The 18,715-nt window shown below is 37.3% G+C and overlaps 9 protein-coding genes across 9 annotated transcripts; 4 read left to right on the top strand and 5 right to left on the bottom strand.

Moving 5' to 3' along the window:
- Positions 1–6: 6 nt before the first annotated feature.
- Positions 7–1,361, bottom strand: RHIMIDRAFT_295831 (uncharacterized protein; the record flags this gene model as incomplete). The annotated part of the gene is made up of 4 exons (XM_023614217.1): positions 7–27; positions 92–402; positions 455–900; positions 958–1,361. The coding sequence occupies 4 exons, from the start codon at positions 1,359–1,361 to the stop codon at positions 7–9; spliced, it is 1,182 nt and encodes a 393-aa protein (XP_023461270.1).
- Positions 1,356–1,826, top strand: RHIMIDRAFT_295830 (snoRNP pseudouridylase box H/ACA snoRNP complex protein). Its single transcript, XM_023614216.1, has 2 exons — positions 1,356–1,553; positions 1,616–1,826. Exons 1-2 carry the CDS (start codon positions 1,500–1,502, stop codon positions 1,754–1,756), a joined length of 195 nt encoding a protein of 64 aa, XP_023461269.1. The 5' UTR covers positions 1,356–1,499; the 3' UTR covers positions 1,757–1,826.
- RHIMIDRAFT_274383 (tRNAHis guanylyltransferase) lies at positions 1,826–2,531 on the top strand. The gene is made up of 2 exons (XM_023612456.1): positions 1,826–1,973; positions 2,026–2,531. Exons 1-2 carry the CDS (start codon positions 1,870–1,872, stop codon positions 2,483–2,485), a joined length of 564 nt encoding a protein of 187 aa, XP_023461268.1. The 5' UTR covers positions 1,826–1,869; the 3' UTR covers positions 2,486–2,531.
- Positions 2,532–4,068: 1,537 nt separating this feature from the next.
- On the top strand, positions 4,069–4,599 carry RHIMIDRAFT_274379 (uncharacterized protein). Its single transcript, XM_023612454.1, has one exon. It carries the CDS (start codon positions 4,101–4,103, stop codon positions 4,545–4,547), a length of 447 nt encoding a protein of 148 aa, XP_023461267.1. The 5' UTR covers positions 4,069–4,100; the 3' UTR covers positions 4,548–4,599.
- A 180-nt stretch (positions 4,600–4,779) lies between these two features.
- RHIMIDRAFT_274378 (uncharacterized protein) lies at positions 4,780–5,383 on the bottom strand. The gene has a single exon (XM_023612453.1). It carries the CDS (start codon positions 5,277–5,279, stop codon positions 4,998–5,000), a length of 282 nt encoding a protein of 93 aa, XP_023461266.1. The 5' UTR covers positions 5,280–5,383; the 3' UTR covers positions 4,780–4,997.
- Positions 5,384–8,060: 2,677 nt separating this feature from the next.
- RHIMIDRAFT_274377 (uncharacterized protein) lies at positions 8,061–8,878 on the bottom strand. The gene is made up of 2 exons (XM_023612452.1): positions 8,368–8,878; positions 8,061–8,312 (listed from the first exon to the last, which is right to left on the bottom strand). The coding sequence occupies exons 1-2, from the start codon at positions 8,438–8,440 to the stop codon at positions 8,095–8,097; spliced, it is 291 nt and encodes a 96-aa protein (XP_023461265.1). The 5' UTR covers positions 8,441–8,878; the 3' UTR covers positions 8,061–8,094.
- Positions 8,879–12,956: 4,078 nt separating this feature from the next.
- RHIMIDRAFT_274376 (uncharacterized protein) lies at positions 12,957–13,386 on the bottom strand. Its single transcript, XM_023612451.1, has one exon. The coding sequence runs from the start codon at positions 13,280–13,282 to the stop codon at positions 13,031–13,033; it is 252 nt and encodes an 83-aa protein (XP_023461264.1). The 5' UTR covers positions 13,283–13,386; the 3' UTR covers positions 12,957–13,030.
- A 1,791-nt stretch (positions 13,387–15,177) lies between these two features.
- On the top strand, positions 15,178–16,866 carry RHIMIDRAFT_286886 (PLP-dependent transferase; the record flags this gene model as incomplete). The annotated part of the gene is made up of 6 exons (XM_023613420.1): positions 15,178–15,377; positions 15,428–15,517; positions 15,566–15,836; positions 15,883–16,140; positions 16,196–16,620; positions 16,674–16,866. The coding sequence occupies 6 exons, from the start codon at positions 15,178–15,180 to the stop codon at positions 16,864–16,866; spliced, it is 1,437 nt and encodes a 478-aa protein (XP_023461263.1).
- A 201-nt stretch (positions 16,867–17,067) lies between these two features.
- On the bottom strand, positions 17,068–18,676 carry RHIMIDRAFT_249171 (kinase-like protein; the record flags this gene model as incomplete). The annotated part of the gene is made up of 5 exons (XM_023610592.1): positions 17,068–17,348; positions 17,408–17,477; positions 17,527–17,806; positions 17,856–18,428; positions 18,477–18,676. 5 exons carry the CDS (start codon positions 18,674–18,676, stop codon positions 17,068–17,070), a joined length of 1,404 nt encoding a protein of 467 aa, XP_023461262.1.
- Between the last annotated feature and the right edge of the window lie 39 nt (positions 18,677–18,715).

Genomic DNA, 18,715 nt, shown 5'->3' with positions numbered 1-18,715 from the left:
ATCGATTCATGAACCAAGCAATCGAGCCTTTATGGATACATGTAGGGTCTCCAGCAAAGACGATACAAGGCTGCCTTATTTCTGGCTTGACAGTCGAATCAAGTGATGGAATGACCTTTAAGGCGCCTGTCTTCATCAACTGACCATGGGGTAAAGGCATATGAGGCTCGTACAATAAACTTTGTCGATCTAAATTCATCCATTCACCACAAATGTTGGCGTACTTTAAACTCTTGTCTGCAATGGGACTCGCCACGTACATGGGTATATCGTGCCTATCTGGACCGATCTCTTTTCCGCCTATCGACTTGAGATAGGCTTGAATCATGCCGATGAGATCAAATAATATGTTCATAGAAGGAGAAGCGATCAAGACATTATGATTGGATCGAAGGGCTCGCGCTAAAAGAAAATAAGAAGAGTGTTGAAAACTTATATATATATATATGCGTACCCGTATGTGCAAGTAGTTTGGTCATGGCTCTATCAAATGAAATATGATTCGAAGAAGGCTCAACCACGTCTGCAACAATAACAGCATCTGCATCCGCCAAGACGGTTTGGTCAAAAGGAGCAGGATGCAAATGGTTGAAATTAGAGGTTGTTGATAAAAAGACGATTTTCTTAAAACTCGTTTCTAACAACCAGTTGGCACTACCAAGACAGTAGCCAGAGCTATGAGCGACAAGACGCAGTGTAGAAAATAAGAGTAAACTCTCATTATATCGTACGGGTTGAATCTTTTCAATACAGCTTTCGATATCTCTCAGGGTATAAATCGATCGCCAACCTTCAGGAATACTCGAGCTGGGTAGAAGCTGAGTCAGGTATCGGGATGAGCCTGGGTCGATGCATGATATGTTTTGGCTGTGATAGATGACGAGTTCTTCCATACGTTGTCTATTTACATATCATATCAAAAGAACAGCTCTAATGCTTTTTTTTTTTTCTTTTTACTTTGCAAATTCAATGGTTGGTTCAGTAGCAATAATTTTTCCTTTATATCCCATATATTCAGTTAAATAAGGTAATCCAAGCATACATTCACTATTTGCAATCACAACAAGGTCAATGGTGTGAATATCAATCAATCGAAAGTCTGGTATTCTAAACACAGTCTGTTCATCACAATTATTTATTGCGCTGGTCACTGAAGAATACTGTGTGTCTGTCGCTCTTTTACCTTGCTCGCTAAAATAGCGCGACAAGATAAAAGAGAGATCAGAACGCGTTTCCTGTTGTTGTTCTTGTTCTTGCTGTTGTTTATTTAGTGTTTTTGTCTCTAGTGGACAGTTAAATAATATCTTGAGTTGTCTTGTTCTGCAAATGAATACATTATTGCCAATACACTGAATCTTCATTACAAAAAAAGAGAAACATTATTTGTCTGTGTGTCTTGGGTTAATTTCGTTCCGTGGCTTAGATAAAGTCACAACCTTGATTGAACCTGCTTTAGGAACTTTTTCTCTTTTTTTTTATATCTTTTTAAACAACATAAAATGTACTTGATGTATTATTTGAATGACAAGGGTGAACGTATCTACACTCTTAAGGTATATATATATATATATATCAAAGAATAACGACTGATTTAAGATACTAATGAATCCAATAGAAAGTAGATCCCACCGGCATGCCCACCAAATCTGCTCACCCTGCTAGATTCTCTCCTGACGACAAGTACTCTCGTCACCGTATTACTATCAAGAAGAGATACAACATTTTGCTTACTCAACTTCCTTCTCGTCCTTATTAATCTGTGTACATATTTATTCACAATAAAAAGTGTCATTTGCATTTCTTTTTTTTTTTTTTAAGAGGGGGAGAGAAATATTTTTTTTTTAATTTTTTGTGGTTCTTTATAGAAATATGGCTAATTCCAAATATGAATATGTCAGACAGTTTGAGTTGGCGGACAACATGCTGCCAAACACTTGGCTGGTTGTTCGAGTAGACGGACGAGGCTTTCATAGGCAGGTTTGAAAAACAAAGAAATATATAGAGATTTATGTTGATCATGACTAGATTTTCTCAAACTCACAACTTTGAAAAACCCAATGATCGTCGATCGATCGATCTGATGAATCGTTGTGCTATTGAAGTCATGAAGGATATCAAGGATATCACAATGGCATATGGACAGAGTGACGAATACAGTTTTGTTCTCCCCAAGACGACCAACCTGTATTCACGTCGAAGCAGCAAGATAGCATCGACGATCGTCTCCTTATTTGCGTCCAACTTTGTGATGCACTGGTCAACGTATTTTGGAAATGAAAAGCTACAGTACGCACCTTGCTTTGACTCTCGCGTTGTGTGTTATCCTAATGATCAAGTCTTGCGTGATTATCTCAATTGGCGTCAAGCAGATTGTCATATCAATAACCTTTATAATACCACTTTTTGGGCCTTGGTCAAGTCAGGCATGAAGGAATCTGAAGCTGAGGCTAAACTAAGGGTATACTTTTTATTTGTAGGTGTGTGAATAATACTTAGTGTTTTCCGTTAGGGATCCTTTGCAAAGGACAAGAATGAAATTCTTTTTTCGACATTCAATATCAATTACAACAATATAGACCCTATTTATCGAAAAGGATCAACCATCATACGTAAAAAGACAGAGGTCACCTCAACATCACCGCGTACAGGAGAGTTGGTGACACGGACGAAGCTGATACCAACCGCCGTTTATGAAGATATTATCGGTCAACAATTTTGGGATGAGCATCCAGAGCTGTTAGCATAGATTTCCTTGTATTAGAATTAAACTAATGTTTGTTTATGGTTCAAACTTGATATGATTGGCTTGAATATAATATGTATCTTGAAGGGGTGATAAAGAGAGCTCAAGATCTTGTTTGTTCTATAGCACCTGTCTTTACACTCAAGGCCTTTCTGAGTATCAGTTTGGAAGAAATCTGGGCTTGTTTTGTTCCCCGTAGATCATGCTTAAGAATTACTTCCGTTAAACAGCCTTGTTTATCAGCGTGCGTAGTAATAGGCATGTGATTATGTTGATAAAGCACATAATAGTCAAACTAATCATCAACAGTTTAAAGAGTTATGCGTTTTCCAGTCAATGATATAATCCATAAGCTAAAGATAACCACGCTTATCAACGACATCACTTTACTCAATCTTTGTAGAAAGGTTGGTCGTTCTGTGTCTTCTAATGCATGTAACATTGGTCATACTTATTTGGCATGTCTATCAATGTTCTTGTGTGTAATATGCACTTGATACCTTGCACAATGTAGGACGGTCTCTTTTTGATCTGATTGTAGATCCATAATGAACAGTGTATTTAGCTGATGGCAGCGCATAAAATCAAGACTCCAGTGACTCTGTATCATAAAAAGCTCGTAACTAACAAGCGGCCATAGTTTTCGGAACAAGCCGATCTTTCATTTCTAAAACATAACCATGTATACAAAGCGCAGTTGAGTTATATCATTGAAACATGAACTGCGCAAGTACAGGAGTTTATAAACAGAAATACACCTCATTGATGATGTACACATTAATATTATCGGGTTATTATACTCTGCAACCCCGAAAATGTAAAGATAAGTGTTGTTTCTGCCGTACTATATAGACATAATGGTAGTATAGTGCTAGGTCATATGTATTTTAACTTATTCTTGATATATTTACACTTACATAAAAGGGCCTTAAGGCCTTATAATCGCACTCTTTTGCTTCAGTTCTGTTGATCAGTCAGTTTCGTATTACCTAAAATTTTATGCATACTGTATGCTCCCAGAGTATACAAATCGCTTTTTACAACGAATGATGCTTTTGATCTAAGAGCATTATCCTTTTCAATAAAACAGGCCAACCAATGAATACAAGGCTTGGTAACTGGTGCTGTAAGGTTTCCATATGTGCTTTGCCAAATCAGACATCAGCGCAGTAATGACTTGCACCTGTGTGACATTTAAAATGAAGACGTTCGATCTAGTGTACCGTTACATATCATGCCTCAGCTTATGATAGACGATCATACCAGGACGAAAACTATATAAATACGTGTACATGTATTAATCAATTCAAATATATATTTCTCAAGAAAAAAATCATACGAATTATATATCCGCGCAATGGTCTCTACAAATTATCTCCTTAGTCTTTTGGTATTTGCTCCTCTTTTGGTACAAGCTCAGCCCACAAACGCAGGCAACGCTGCCTTAGATAAGCGAGAATCCACCCAATGCTACGGTAGCGGCCACTGGGGTTATATCAGTGATGTCGTGGCAGCCTGTAAAAAGGCTTCCAGCGACTTTTCAAACAAGTTGGTCGGCAAGGATTATCCTATGCAAATAACGTATGGTCCTTACAACACTGGAAGCGGAAGAAAGGCCGTCGTTGATATCAGAGCGGAGTACATTCGTGGAAATCTGTACGATAGAGTTCGCTCAAACGATATCACTTATGCTTGTAAAGAAATAGTTCAAAAATGTCGTGGCAATAACCAAGATACTCGTGGTGGATCGTCTGTGCAAAGTGCATTCAAGATCTATGTTGATGTGAACGCATGTAACTGCTAATCTATTGAATTGTTTCTTTTCCTAGAGAAATAAATAATTTGTAGTTGTGAAGCTTCCTTTTTTTTTTTTGGTTTTGACGTCGCTTGCTTAACAGATTACAGCTCTATACATTAACAATATCTGAATAACTTTAATAAGCTCATACTGAGAGCATATGATTCAAGAGAATACTATTAAAAAGAATATCTCATTGATACCTTAGACTATCCATCTTTACCTCTATTAGGCAAGGCGCAGTACATAAAGTTAAGTAAAATCTTGGTCTATCTGCTTTTTTGACAGTTTATCGAATTTTATGACATTCCATTCAGCTTTTCATACAAAAAGGACGAAAGTAAAAGGCTTTATCTTATGAAGCGTAGACGACATCTCTTCATCTACTGGTAGACTATGAAAATACAAAAAAGACAATTTCGTACCAATTTGGAAAGAAAGATGTGTACTTTATTGTTAAAGAGTAACATGTACTTTTGGATTCATGATATCGTAGTCTTCATTGTCTTCTTTACGACAACAGGTCCAGCAGTGGCCTACTCTGTCTGGTTCCCAGCCTGTAGGACATCTGGGCTTCTCAGAAAAGCAAGCCTTCCAGCAGATTTGAAGTCTGTCATCACCCATTGGATCAGAGTGGCAGTTACGAGATGGGTAGTTGTCCATTATGTGGTAGCCTTCAACAGTAGATTTGACCATAAAAGAGCCAAGAGCAAAGAGAACAGCAGAGATAACCTTCATGTTTTCAGCTTGTATGCAATAACGCAAAGAAAGAATATATGAATGAATCGCGAGCTTTATTTATATTCAAAAAGCATGGGTGTATTCATCTGAAACTCGGCTAGATCAACTAATCAAATATTCCTCATAGCCTTGCATACGTTCACGAAACATAACGTAATTTATCTACATGGGAATGTATTACATGGATACCATAACCTTAAAGAAGGCCGAAGTATACAACAAACAGTAAACATAAGGATCAGCTGACAAAAAGAAAGGCAGGTGTATTATGAATTGTGTTGCTTTATGAAAGGCAATCTATATAAGTGTTGCGCGATATTATTTGTTTGAATAGTTAATCAAGGTAAATGATTGAGTTATAAAAAGTTGTATATTCATGAATATTAAGCAGTTCATTCTAGACTAAACTGAGTGACTTATAACAAACCCAGGATGTCCGGTTGACGCCTCTACGCTCGAGAAAATTCTTTATCTGAAACTGCAAAAGTATGAGCGTTTGTTGTTATTTAATAATTGGAAACAATGACGCGCTATCCTTGTGTAATATAAACATACGCACCTGCATTTGACTCTTTCGTTTTGGTTTACGTTGCATGAATAAAATATTTAGTTTGTGTTATTTGCAACGTTTACCATTATACTTTGAAACATTTGCACGGAATTTTGGTGAACTCCAAATGATGGTGTAACCATGAAAACGCCTAGTGTTTCAAGGGGTCTGTAATCCAGAAACAGTTACCCAAGGTAATGTCGCTATTTCATCTTAAAAAAAAGCACTAGCATTGGTAAGTGTTGTCCTCAAATAACTTGTATGCATTCACTGTCATTATGCCAAGTAAATACAGGTAATCTTGCAAAACAATATTCTTCAAGATACAAGTCTATAGCATTGCATCCAAGGTTGATGACAGTCAGTTACATTGAAAGAAGCAGTAGACGAACTAAAATCCAACCGGCTATAAATTGATGTGCCTCTAATTATATATAATGTCAAAGGTTTTTCATTTAGTAAAATGGACCTTTTCATAGCAGTAGCCACTCTATTGAGAAGTTTACCCTGCAAGTGACTATCCTGTAGTTTTTAGTTATACACTATTTCCAGAAAGTAATGTCGCTCCAAGGTGTCGTATTTTGTATAATTTGTATTATAAATTTTCAAATTATGCGACATTACTTAAAGAAAAGACTGTATTCCAATTCATTTTCTCTTTTATAGTGACCTGAAGAGGAAAATAAAAGCTATCTTAACTAGACTAAGAGTGGTAAATGCAAGTGACGCCGTACTTTTATGTGAGAGAGGCACTGAAGTCAAGCAACAGAGAGTGTATTTATTGACATTACACAAGAAAGCCTGGGCATATACCTTGTGGAGCTACAAAGTCTCCTATAACGTAAATAATAAAAAGTATAAAGATTCTGCAATACTGATTGTTGCATGCTTTGAATATAAGCATATTATTTTATAGTTTCTTTGGCAAAAAAGCTGTAGCAGATTTGGAGGAGGCGATCTAAAAATCAATTTTAATATAAAAAGAGAAAAAAGTGTTGCTGAAATAATCCAAAGGTTATCTGATGCTTTGAATCTATAGTTTCCTTGAGATTCACGAGGAATTTGTTGATAAAATCAGATACTTGAGTATAAAGCAAATTTAACTAAGGAAAACGTTTGTTGGAAGGCATAACTAGTTGAACGTTGTAGTGTAATGGGCAATACAACCAAATACACTGATGGTAGCCAATGTGTTTGCTATGATAACTCTTATAGCAGTTTTGTTTACCTCTAACCCACTCCTCTAAAAGAAGTATATTAGCCATCAGAGCTGGGAGCTGTTGTATCCGTCGCAGTTCAACTGGAAAAATTTCCGGTAGTTCATAAGCCAAGTTTATGTTAGTGACTTTGTGGAAAGTGATGACACGACATTTGATATCTGCAAAACCAGCGATTCGTCAAAGATCATATCAGCTACTGTTGATAGTGAATTTAGTCTTGATAACAAGCTTTGGTATGTGAATGGTAAAATAAATGAGAAAGAATATTCACCAATAAAGTGCAAGATAACCCTAAGAGAACAAATACCTTTAAGAAAAGGACTTGTGCTGCCTATTTGAAAGTTTTGATAAACTGCCTTATATCTTAGAGTCTGGGTAAAATTCACTTCATTATGCTTTCTTAATATAGTGAGTTCTATCGTATTAACTTGCATTCATACCAGAGCATCTGCTTCAAGAAATAGCAGTAAAGGTATGTTTAATTAATACATAAGGTTATCATATTTGATTCTATACACTTTCTTATTGGCTTCTGTATAACACTTCTATTCAACTTTTCATAGAAAAAGGGCGAAGGAAAAGGCTTTATCTTAATAAACTTGGACGATCTTTCTTCATCTACTGATAGACTGAAAATAAAACCACAACTGCTCATCGTTTTGGAAAGAAAGGTATGTACTTTAATATTAAAGAATTATATGTACCTTTTATTTCATGAAAACAAATTCGCTATTTCTCTCTTTAACGTAGCAGGTTCAGCATAGATTAAACAATACTGGCTCCATAAATTCACCACAACGAGGCGCTTCAGGAAAACAAGCGTACTCACAGTTTCGAGGCTTTGCACTGTCCATTAAACCTAACATGACTTTATGAGGTTACCATCTTGGATTGTTTTTTTTTAAAAAGAAGAAAGAGATAAAAAGGAAATGTTGTTATTTTAGTTTTATGTTGTCAGTCTGATCAACAAAGATGCAAGAACACGTATAACCATGATGGCATCGTATTTTATATCAGAGAGAGTGAACTGGAAAGCTTTAGGTTAGACAGAGATTTTAGCAGTGTAAAGTTGTAAAGCGATGTCACTTGTAGCGCCCCAAGAAAACGTCCATAGCATTAGTTTATTTTTGAGTGCATTTTTGATTACACCAAGTGTTTGCCAAAAAGACTTACTGTCATCGACATTTGTCAATAAACTAGCGTAGTCTAAAACTACAAGCCGAGCTTTGCTGAACTTGCTCTCAAGTTGATATATCAGATCTAACAGTTTAGTATTGTTATTTAATAGATGTCTATTTTTCACCAAACTATTTACCTTGAATAGATCCATCACAATCTTTTAACTGCTCCAGAAGCAAACAGTTGACAACTTTATCTCTTTGAAACATATACTTTAGTGCAGAGGTTTTTATCTCTCTGTATCTTGATCATCTTATTGATCAGCCGGCAACGTGTCATATGTGATTCTGCTGATTTTGATTTCCGGACGTAGCCGATTGTTGTCATAATACTGCTCTTTAAATGCAGCTTATATTGCCTGATTATGTTCATGTCGAAACTAGATTCGATATAAATGTGGTAGATATGATAATATCTGCATTCTGGTATAGACAGCTCTGCAGTCAATCACTATTGTTCCTTGTATTAAGCCGCGTTTGATTTGATAATATGTGATTTGCTACTTTAATAATCTGTTGCTTAATCTGCCAATCACCACCAACAAGAGTAAAATGGCACTACTGTGATGTATGTGCTTATGTAGCTGTAAAACAGTGAAGAGTCAATTGACTACATTTAATTTTAAAAAGAAGAACTATTAAATGAGGGTACAACCTGAATATATATGAGGGATGACGGCTACAAATATCTGGCGTCGTCTATTAGCTGAGAATGAATAAATAGAGAATTAAGAGAGGTGTGATCTATGTAAATATAACATGCCCTACTTTTGGCAGCCTTTTTAGTGCGTCCACTCATCCCTCCTCAGTATACCTAACTAGGCCCTCAACCTTTCTTGCCAGACTTGTCGACTGCGCCAGACGCCTCACCTTTCCTGGCAGCCATGCAGCTGCTCCCTGAGCCTCCTGTTCCTGCGCTCAACAAGAGAACATTCCGTCAGCTGTGCCGCGCAACTTCGGCAGGCCCTACAGCCTCTACAATACCATACCCTGCTTGACTTTCGTTTTGAAAATTCCCATTGTCTTACTCAACCAGAAACATTCACAAACTTCAGTTTTAAGATACACCTTCTTTCTTGTTACAAACTGCTTAACAAACACATTGACTTTGGATCAAGCTTTTTGTCTAGTATTGGGATATTTACCAAACAATCCTGAAAAAAGGAAAAGGCCAACACTGCATGCAGCAGAGAATGCACCAGAAAATAGGTTAATGCTACGGGTGCTTCCTTGGGGCGCTACCTATATTGTCACCATACAATTTCAGACTACCAAAGCCTCTGCCTACCCTAAGACTGTCCATTGATATAAAGTGTGAATTTACCGTAATTACACGTGAGCTAAGTGGTCTTTGTTAACTAAACTGATAACATAAAAGTAGGAAAAAACTCTTTTTTACCTCTTCTTCCTGAAAAAAAAAAAACAAGCCAATATGGCAACATTATAAAGTCATGTTTATTTTGACGCTATATAATGAATAGTTTTGTTGGGCAACATCATAGACAATGAATAGAGGCAGCGCTCGTAATGTTAGTCTATTTTCTGGTGTATGTAGTGTTTCCCAAGGAAACTGCCGAAAAAAAACATTTACAAAAAAGCAGCCCCATTGCGGCGTATTTACGTGGATACGACCTATTTCGACCTATGGTAATTGGCATGAATGTGATTGAAAGAGACTCATACGCATGCATTTAATATCCTGAATCCCTCAGAATCTTGGCAAGGGATATTCCCCATTCGCAATCGCATAGCAACGTTAATAATGATAACGACGATCATGGAAACAACGATAAAAATAACGATAGTGACAACAATAGTAACAATAATGATGGTGTAAAAAACAATGACAGCAGTGCTGATGAGGATGACAATAACAACATTGGTGAAGCAAGTTACCAGACAAAGGCTGACCATAAGAGAAATCACAACGGTGAGGTTGTACCATTTTGCAAGAATTGCTTATTGCGCATGATAAGTACAATTGCAAGCCATGAGGATCCCTATAATGATGATTGCTATATTCAACAATTTGTTACATAGAATCGCAATTTACGGATCTTTTAAGTGCGTGAATAGGATTTCTTTTAGGCCAACGCTACATGCTACGGGCGCTTCCTTGGAGTACTATATGTGGCATCACTATACAATTTCAGACTATCAAAGCTTCTGCCTAACCTAACACTTTTCAATGGTAATATTCTCTAATGTAATTACACGTGATTGCTCTTGGCTCTTTGTTGATCGAACTGACAACATATATAAAGCAATAACCACATTTCTTTTTATTTCTTTCTTCTTCTTGAAAAGAAACAAACTAAGATGGAAGCTTTATAAATTCATATTTAACGTGGTGCCACACCTTCAAAGGTTTTGTTGGAATTCATCATAGGTAGTAGGTAGAGGTAGTGTCTGTAAAATTAGTCTAAATTCTAGTGTATCTTCTGGCGCAGGTAGTGTTTCCCATGGCAAAATTATTACTCCCGCATTCATTGGAAGAGCCCTCGTCATTTATATACTTGATAAGTCTTCGGTCTTTGGTTCAAGTATCCGAATCATTTTGGTGATTGTGCAAGTCCGTTCTTGCTTCGGAAATTGATGCAACGGTTAGCAGCTCTTGTCCCGCATATTCATGTTTCTACAATCTGATTGATAGCAACAAGAACAAAGGTAGAACTTGTACCTTGCGTTTTGAGTAATGGTTTTTTTTTTTTTTTCAATCTTTTATGACTTGTAATAAAAAACACTTATTGCTTTCTGATTTTTACTTACCTGATTCTTTTGCATTGTTGGTTTTAATGGAATTGTTGTTGATCATTTACATGGGCTCTCTGTTCTACATTTATCCCAACGCTTGTAAGAATGCGAGACAAAACCTTTGAAGTGACTTTTTTCTATGCTATTATAGGTTTCCATAATTCTTTTTGATAAAGTGTCTTCCTGTAAAAGCCTATGACGTTTAATGTTACTCTTTATCATTACCTAAAATTGCTCTATTGGGTTAAGCTCAGGAAAACAAGTAGGACATATACTTGTATCTTCGATCCTCAATATACTTTGCAATGCTTTCATGCGTGTGAATGTGCGCATTATCCATCACTACATAATGGCCTTTCATAAGCGGATGCTTGTCCATTTCATTGAGAGCCATTTTTAAAAAAACTGATATAGTGGCCTGCTGCCGTACTTGAACTTACATACCCTTTTGTCTTTCTTTTCTTAGCAAGTCTTGGCTTTTTTACGCCGATTGTTATCAAACCTGTAGCAGAGATAGTACCCGATATAGATGCTGTGTTTGCTCTCGTAGTAGGTAGGGTAACAGTGGCATGAGTACCTTTTATGGACCAAGCCCTTGTGCATTCCCCATTGATATCAAAAGCAGCCTCATCAAGAAACGCAAGATTCTCCAGGAAGCTCATACCTGTATTTTCCCATTTATAAACTCAATTGTACCGCTTCTCGATCTTTGCTGAACTGTTTCTTTTGATAGAATGGAGATCTGCTTTTTTTAACGAAAGTTTACATCCACTTCTCATAAAGTTATAAAGTATGTAAAAGATTCAATACAATTGAACAAGCTTGGAAAAGGTCTACTTTTATAAACAGGTAAACAAATGCTCTGTAGTGATCTCAGGGCGTCAATTTGAGAGCAAATAATGAAAAGAGGCAATTAGAGAAAGTGAAATTGGGCCAAGAGCTTTTAAGACTTTAGCAAAAGTGAGAGAGTCTTTCCAAAATTGATGATTCCGTGCTTTTGAAATTTCTCCAAAACGGGAGAACGGATATCATGGGTTATCAAGCAAAGCGTCTCGGGTTAGTCAAAGAGATTATTGAAGTTATTAGAAAAAAACTCGTTGAGATGCCTGTATAAGAATAATTATAGTAACCGAGCATGAGCTTGACGTTACCGAGAACCAATGCAATCATGCAAAGATACGAAAGGATTTGTCATCTCCTCGGGAATCTCGACGGCTGCAAGCTTCGCTCGAGGATTAGCGCCCTTGAAGGGCTTACCAGCTTCCATCTGGCGTCTGTTTTTTACTTCACAAATGAGAGCTAGTAGCCTATAATGTGTGATATATTCACAGGCAGCGTTGAACATAATGTCATCCACAGGATTGCCGTACACGTCTTGCGTCATTTTTCTTAAGAAGCTCCAAGAGAGTTGAGAGTTCTTTTTAGTAACCTTAACAATAGAATGTTGAACAGAGCCATCATGGTATAAGTTGTTTACAAACGGGCCCTGAGCTAACTTGTCTTTTCTTGTGTATTTTGACCTGTTTGCGTCAACTGTATCAACAAGAGTATTCTCAAAGTTGTGCTCTCAGTTTAGCATTCCTTTGCTGCATATCATAAAGCTTTTCCTCGTATCCTTCCTTTGCGGTTCTCAGCTCCTTAACATCGTTCCCTATTCCAACTACTTGAGTTGAAACAGTCTTGACTGCGTCCTTAATCTCATTTTGAGTGATGACAAAAACAAGATTATGAACTATTTCTTCAAGGATCTAGTTCGCTTAGAACATGATGTGTGATATTAGTAAGAAATAATTTAGTCCATTAAAATGCTTATTTATAATCTCCAGACAAAAGAATAGTTGCCGTAGAGTTAAACTGTATGTAAATCTGTGCTTTTCTGTAAAAAATTGTACACCCAGATTAAAATTTTCTATTGTGCTGTATCTTATTGAAAGTAAAAAAGGAAGCTGTCTACTGTAGACCATAAAAGTACAAAAGACAATTTCGTACCAATTTGGAAAGAAAGATGTGTACTTTATTGTTAAAGAGTAACATGTACTTTTGGATTCATTCGTAGTCTTCATCGTCTTCTTTACGACAACAGGTCCAGCAGTGGCCTACTCTGTCTGGTTCCCAGCCTGTAGGACATCTGGGCTTCTCAAAAAAGCAAGCCTTCCAGCAGATTTGAAGTCTGTCATCACCCATTGGACCAGAGTGGCAGTTACGAGATGGATAGTTGTCCATTATGTGGTAGCCTTCAACAGTAGATTTGACCATAAAAGAGCCAAGAGCAAAGAGAACAGCAGAGATAACCTTCATGTTTTCAGCTTGTATGCAATAACGCAAAGAAAGAATATATGAATGAATCGCGAGCTTTATTTATATTCAAAAAGCATGGGTGTATTTATCTGAAACTCGGCTAGATCAACTAATCAAAGACCCCTATCATAGCCTTGCATATGCTCAGGAAATATAACGTAACTTATCCGTATTGGAATATATTACATGGATACCATAACCTTAAAGAAGGCTTAAGTATACAGCAAACAGTAAACATAAGGATCAGCTGACAGAGGAGATTAGACCCGTTAGGAATTGTGTTGCTTTATGAAAGATGGTCTGTAAGTGTTATGTGATATTGTTTGCTTGAATAATTAATTAGAGTAAATGGCTGGGTCATCTTTAAGGATTACAGAAGAGGGAGCAACAAGGGTATATCCATGAATATCAAGCGATTCATTCTAGGCTATACTGGATTATTTATAATAAGCCTAGAATATTCTGCTGACATCTCCTACTCCAGTAAGCTTTGGAGCTGCAAAAAGTATGTACTTGTTATTTGATAACAAACACTTTCTTTTACAACCTATTCGATAATTAGAAATAATGATGTTCTATTTCTGTACGATACAAGTATACACGGATGCCTTTGACATGTTTTTTCTCTTTTGTTTTCGTTTACATTGCATGAATACTTTTTGAAGCGTTTGCACGAATTTTCGATGAACCCTAAGTAATGGTATAATCATGCAAACGCCTAATGTCTCAAGAGGTCTTCTGTCGAGAAACATCAAGTTGTGACTTATCCAAAAGCAGCTAGCCTTGGTAAAGGATATTCAATATACAGATCTATATATTAACAAAGATGGACCTCGCGTATACAATAGCTATTGCTCTTATAGATTATATAAAATAGTGTAAATACAATATTTGTTGATGTTTAACACTTTATATATATATGTATGATCATAATTGGAAATAAAAACTATAATTTGATTTGCCTGTCTTTGTTCCTTTTGGTTACCCTATATTCAAATAGTAATGAATCTAGCAGTTTGCAACATGCTTCGTTATATCTATATGAGTTGAAGCAGTCTTGAATGTATCTTTAATCTCATACAAGACGAGCAAGGTTATTGAACATTTATTCACAGATTCGGTTTACTTAGGATATAATGTTTGATATTGAACTAGTTCATTAAAGCACCTCTTTATGATTTCTGAATATAAGAATGACTGTATAGTCGGAACTATAAATCTCTTTTAGCTAATTCTTACTTAACTGAAGCGACATGTATATAGAGCAGCGTATCTAAGCATCAAGGGACATTGACTTTGAAAGGCTTTTGGACTGACATATAGAATAGATTAATAAAAAAAGTCAGTCTGAAATGAGCTCAACCTTGTTTTGTAGCTCAAGCATATACTGGTCCCATTTAGTTTTTTGCATTGTTTTTATTGTCGAATGCAGCATTCGGGAGCACATCTGTTGATATGTCGGAATTATCTATTCTCGTAAGGTGCACAACTCGGAGAAGGGCTTTGATACTTCATCCAATCAAATGCCTTAAATCTTCGGTTTTCTGTTTTTTGTGATAGAAACAACAAAAGTAACACAAAGCTTATTAAAAAAAAGGAAATCCCATTGTTTCAAAAACTTTTTTTTTTTATATATTAAAATGCAACAAGCGATTCCAACAATCCATGTCGAAGGTATTCAACCGAGTACTCGCCAACGTTCATTTTCAATCTCGAATCTCGTCAAACGTACACGACGAGCCTACTCTGTCTCGTCTGCGTACCCACCTCAACGTCAACCGCTAATTCATCTTCCTCCGTCGTCATCTGACCTCACTTTACCCGATCTGACACCGACACAACGAAGAAACTCGATCGCAGCTAGCCAAAGGAAATATGAAGACCTTGAACAAAAGATGGAAGCAGCACCCTTGTTTGTGCTCGTCTCGACTTATCTCAACTATTTTATATTGATTATCTTTGGTCATCTTCGAGACATTCTTGGTAAAATGTTTAAGCATAAGAAATATGCTCATCTACGAGCGACGGAGGGTTATGCGCCTTTGGTTTCTGACTTTGACTCGTTTTATACAAGACGTATGTATATGCGTATCAGGTAAAGAGCATGATATAGACAAAGTGTGCATTTATCAACTCCCTTGCTAGGGATTGTTGGAATCGCCCCATGACAGGTGTGCCTGGACGAAAGATCAAGATCTTGGAGAGAGAATCCAAAGACTTTAACCAAACATTTAGGTAAATTTCTTTTCAATTTGATATCTCTAATATTGATCTCCTTCCAAGTTTGACAGGTCGAACGATCGAGGCTACTAATTTTTCATCTTATAATTACTTGGGGTTTGCTCAAAACGAAGGCTACTGTGCCGATCAAGTCGAATCGTGTGTCAAGGAGTATGGATTAAGCAGCAGCAGCACGCGAGTAGAAGCAGGCACACTAGATATTCATCGAGCATTGGAAAAGCAGGTTGCTCAGTTTGTAGGCAAGGAAGATGCTATTGTTGTCTCTATGGGATTTGCTACTAACTCTACCACGATTCCTGCTTTGGTCAACAAGGTACATGAGTCATTTTTTTTATGGGCTAAACTAACATCATCTAAAGGGATGCCTGATCATTAGTGACGAATTGAACCACAGCTCCATCATCTTTGGCGTGCGATTATCAGGAGCATCTGTACGTGTGTTCAAACATAACAACATGGTCGATTTGAAAAACGTCTTACGAGAGGCCATCTCACAGGGCCAACCAAGGACACATCGTCCTTGGAAAAAGATTTTGGTCATTGTCGAGGGACTGTACTCGATGGAAGGATCTATTGTGAACTTGCCTGAACTACTGAAACTCAAGCGAGAATACAAGGTAAAAGGAGTGATCAATGACAAAAAAAAACTGTCAACTGAAAAATGGTTGATAGTTTTACCTCTACGTGGATGAAGCACACTCGATCGGTGCTCTTGGTGAGCATGGTGGAGGTGTCTGTGACTTTTACGGCATTAATCCAAAACATGTCGACATCTTGATGGGCACGTTCACTAAATCTTTTGGCGCCGCTGGTGGATACATTGCTGGTGACAAGGCAGTTATGGATCATCTGAGGCTAACCAACCATGCGTTTACATATGCCGAAACGATGTCTCCGGTCATCATTCAACAAGTGAGTGCAAGTATGACGATTATTCGAGGTCAAGATGGTACTCAGGATGGAGCGGACCGTATTCGGACACTGGCCGAGAACTCTAGATACTTTGCAAGCGCGCTACGAAAACTGGGGTTCATTGTTTATGGAGATGAAGGAAGTCCGGTCATTCCTCTTCTCTTGTTTAATCCTGCCAAGATATCGTAAGTACATTCTTACAAGACACCTAAAAGAGAGGCTAATATATTCTATAAAGCGCCTTTTCAAGAGAAATGTTGAAACGTGGGATTGCCATTGTCGTCGTTGGGTACCCAGCAACACCGATCATCAGTTCAAGAGCTCGATTCTGTATATCAGCTGCTCATACACGCAAAGATTTAGATGAGGCCATTCAGCATATTAGTGAAGTAGGTGACCTGTTGATGCTTAAATTTAAACCACAACAATAAAGAAGAACGGGGGAGTGTACATTTGTATATATATGTATAATTTTGTTTTTCTGCTTTTCGTATTTTTATACATTTAAATATTCTGCAACACTACAACATAAAAAGATAGCAGTGATAATAGAATAATAACAATAATAGTATGTATGTGTGTATATGTAAAATGTATATGTATATACATATTTATAATCTCTCCTTCTCTTTCTACACATCTTTTAGCCATTCACTTGAAAGCATTTGACTAGCAGACGCACGCTTGGTCATGTCCATTTCTAACATGGGTAGTAAAAATGCACTGATCGCATCAGCATCTTCAGGAGGAACAAGAAAGGTGTCATGGAGTACATCACGTAGACGACGGTATCGCAGTTTTTTTATATGCTTCAATTTACCAGACCGATCAAAGAATTCTCGAGAGAACTCACCTCCGGTTATCAAGATCTTGGGGACAGTACGTAAGAGTTCTAAAATCTGGGCAAGATGATCTAGAGAGAGAGAGAGAGAAAAGGGTCAATATATAATAGCTATATTTATATAGTTGTACCATCGTCTTTGTTATATTTAGAACCTGCTCTAGGATCAAACAAGAATTCACCAGTAAGAAGTTCAAAGATCTAAATAGCTTGTTAGCTGTACACACATATGATATTACCATATCATTACCATGCACGCAGCACTCCACATATCTGCCTCCTGAGTCCATTTGGCGCCAACAATGACTTCCGGACTACGATACTGCCTTGTCTGAATGATATGCGTGTAATCTCCGTCTGTCCAACAGGCATTTCCGAGATCAGCAATCTTGACAACAATATCGCTAAACACGCTATCCAAGTCTTGTTGCTTCTCTTTGGCTTCGATCACTGCAAAATCAAGGACTGAAGATGATAAGACTTTTTCATTTTTGGTGATTTGTAGCTGTTTGAACCCATTTTCTAGTTCACTTTAATGATGATTAGTTTATCCATTTTTTTTTTGTTTAATAACACTACCTCTGATCTTCTTGTTCTTTCACATCATTGGCGAGCAACTGCTTTTTCAGTTTTTTCTTTAACCTCTTTTTACGATTCTTTGACATGCCTGATGTGTCAACGCCGTCCAAAAGTGATTTGGGTTGCTCCCCTTGTTGTTGCTGCTGTTGTTGTTTACCACTACGAATATCCTCTGTTTCCTTCTTGAGATACTCCTCGACATCTGGGATCCAAACGAGCACATTCTCGGGCTTAAGATCGGTATGGATGATACCGCACTCTCTATGAAGATAATCAAGGCCTTCAAGGACCTGTTTTGAGATCCTTTTGACGATTGACTGAGGAATGCCCTTATAGTTGTATCGCTTCATGAGCGAAAGTAGGCTTTCTCCGAGCACTTCAAATGTCATGCACACGTGTTTTCCGTTAGGCCCCTCATGCCAGAAATGTTCCAGCAGCTGCGCGACGTGTTGGTACCCCCTGGCTTGTGAGTTTGTCTTTTTGACGGTTTCAAGTAGCTTGATTTCTTCAAGAGCGCTGTCTGTGTATCTATTGGCTGATTTGACAATCTTTAAAGCGACATGTCGATCTGCTCTACATGACATGAGTTATTGTTGAATTATGAGTTGATTATAAACTTACAGATTATCAAATGCAAGCCAAACGGTTGAAAAGTGACCCCAGCCTAGCTTTCGACACACAATGTATCTGTCATTATCAAACTTGTCTCCGAGTTGAACTGGATGATATCCACCCTTTTTATAGTCCTGAACTTCTTCTTCTTCGTCAGAATGGATCGAATGAATATCAGAGTACTCGCTCTCTGAACTTTCGTTGGACATGCAATTACAAGAGAAAAAAAGAAAAGGGGGACTTAATAT

The sequence above is a fragment of the Rhizopus microsporus genome (genome assembly GCF_002708625.1).
Source record: "Rhizopus microsporus ATCC 52813 unplaced genomic scaffold scaffold_33, whole genome shotgun sequence".
Lineage (NCBI taxonomy): Eukaryota > Fungi > Mucoromycota > Mucoromycetes > Mucorales > Rhizopodaceae > Rhizopus > Rhizopus microsporus.
The sequence above is the reverse complement of the archived record's forward strand: the minus strand, read 5'-3'. Positions and strand labels throughout refer to the sequence as shown.

Bases quoted from the DNA above. Each gene is read 5' to 3' on its own strand.
- RHIMIDRAFT_295830 (XM_023614216.1), top strand. From the start codon at position 1,500: ATGTACTTGATGTATTATTTGAATGACAAGGGTGAACGTATCTACACT. The intron at 1,554-1,615 runs GTATATATATAT...TGAATCCAATAG, and splicing joins AACGTATCTACACTCTTAAG to AAAGTAGATCCCACCGGCAT.
- RHIMIDRAFT_274383 (XM_023612456.1), top strand. From the start codon at position 1,870: ATGGCTAATTCCAAATATGAATATGTCAGACAGTTTGAGTTGGCGGAC. The intron at 1,974-2,025 runs GCAGGTTTGAAA...GATCATGACTAG, and splicing joins GACGGACGAGGCTTTCATAG to ATTTTCTCAAACTCACAACT.
- RHIMIDRAFT_274377 (XM_023612452.1), bottom strand. From the start codon at position 8,440: ATGTTTCAAAGAGATAAAGTTGTCAACTGTTTGCTTCTGGAGCAGTTA. The intron at 8,313-8,367 runs GTAAATAGTTTG...CTAAACTGTTAG, and splicing joins TTGTGATGGATCTATTCAAG to ATCTGATATATCAACTTGAG.
- RHIMIDRAFT_274378 (XM_023612453.1), bottom strand. From the start codon at position 5,279: ATGAAGGTTATCTCTGCTGTTCTCTTTGCTCTTGGCTCTTTTATGGTC.
- RHIMIDRAFT_274376 (XM_023612451.1), bottom strand. From the start codon at position 13,282: ATGAAGGTTATCTCTGCTGTTCTCTTTGCTCTTGGCTCTTTTATGGTC.
- RHIMIDRAFT_274379 (XM_023612454.1), top strand. From the start codon at position 4,101: ATGGTCTCTACAAATTATCTCCTTAGTCTTTTGGTATTTGCTCCTCTT.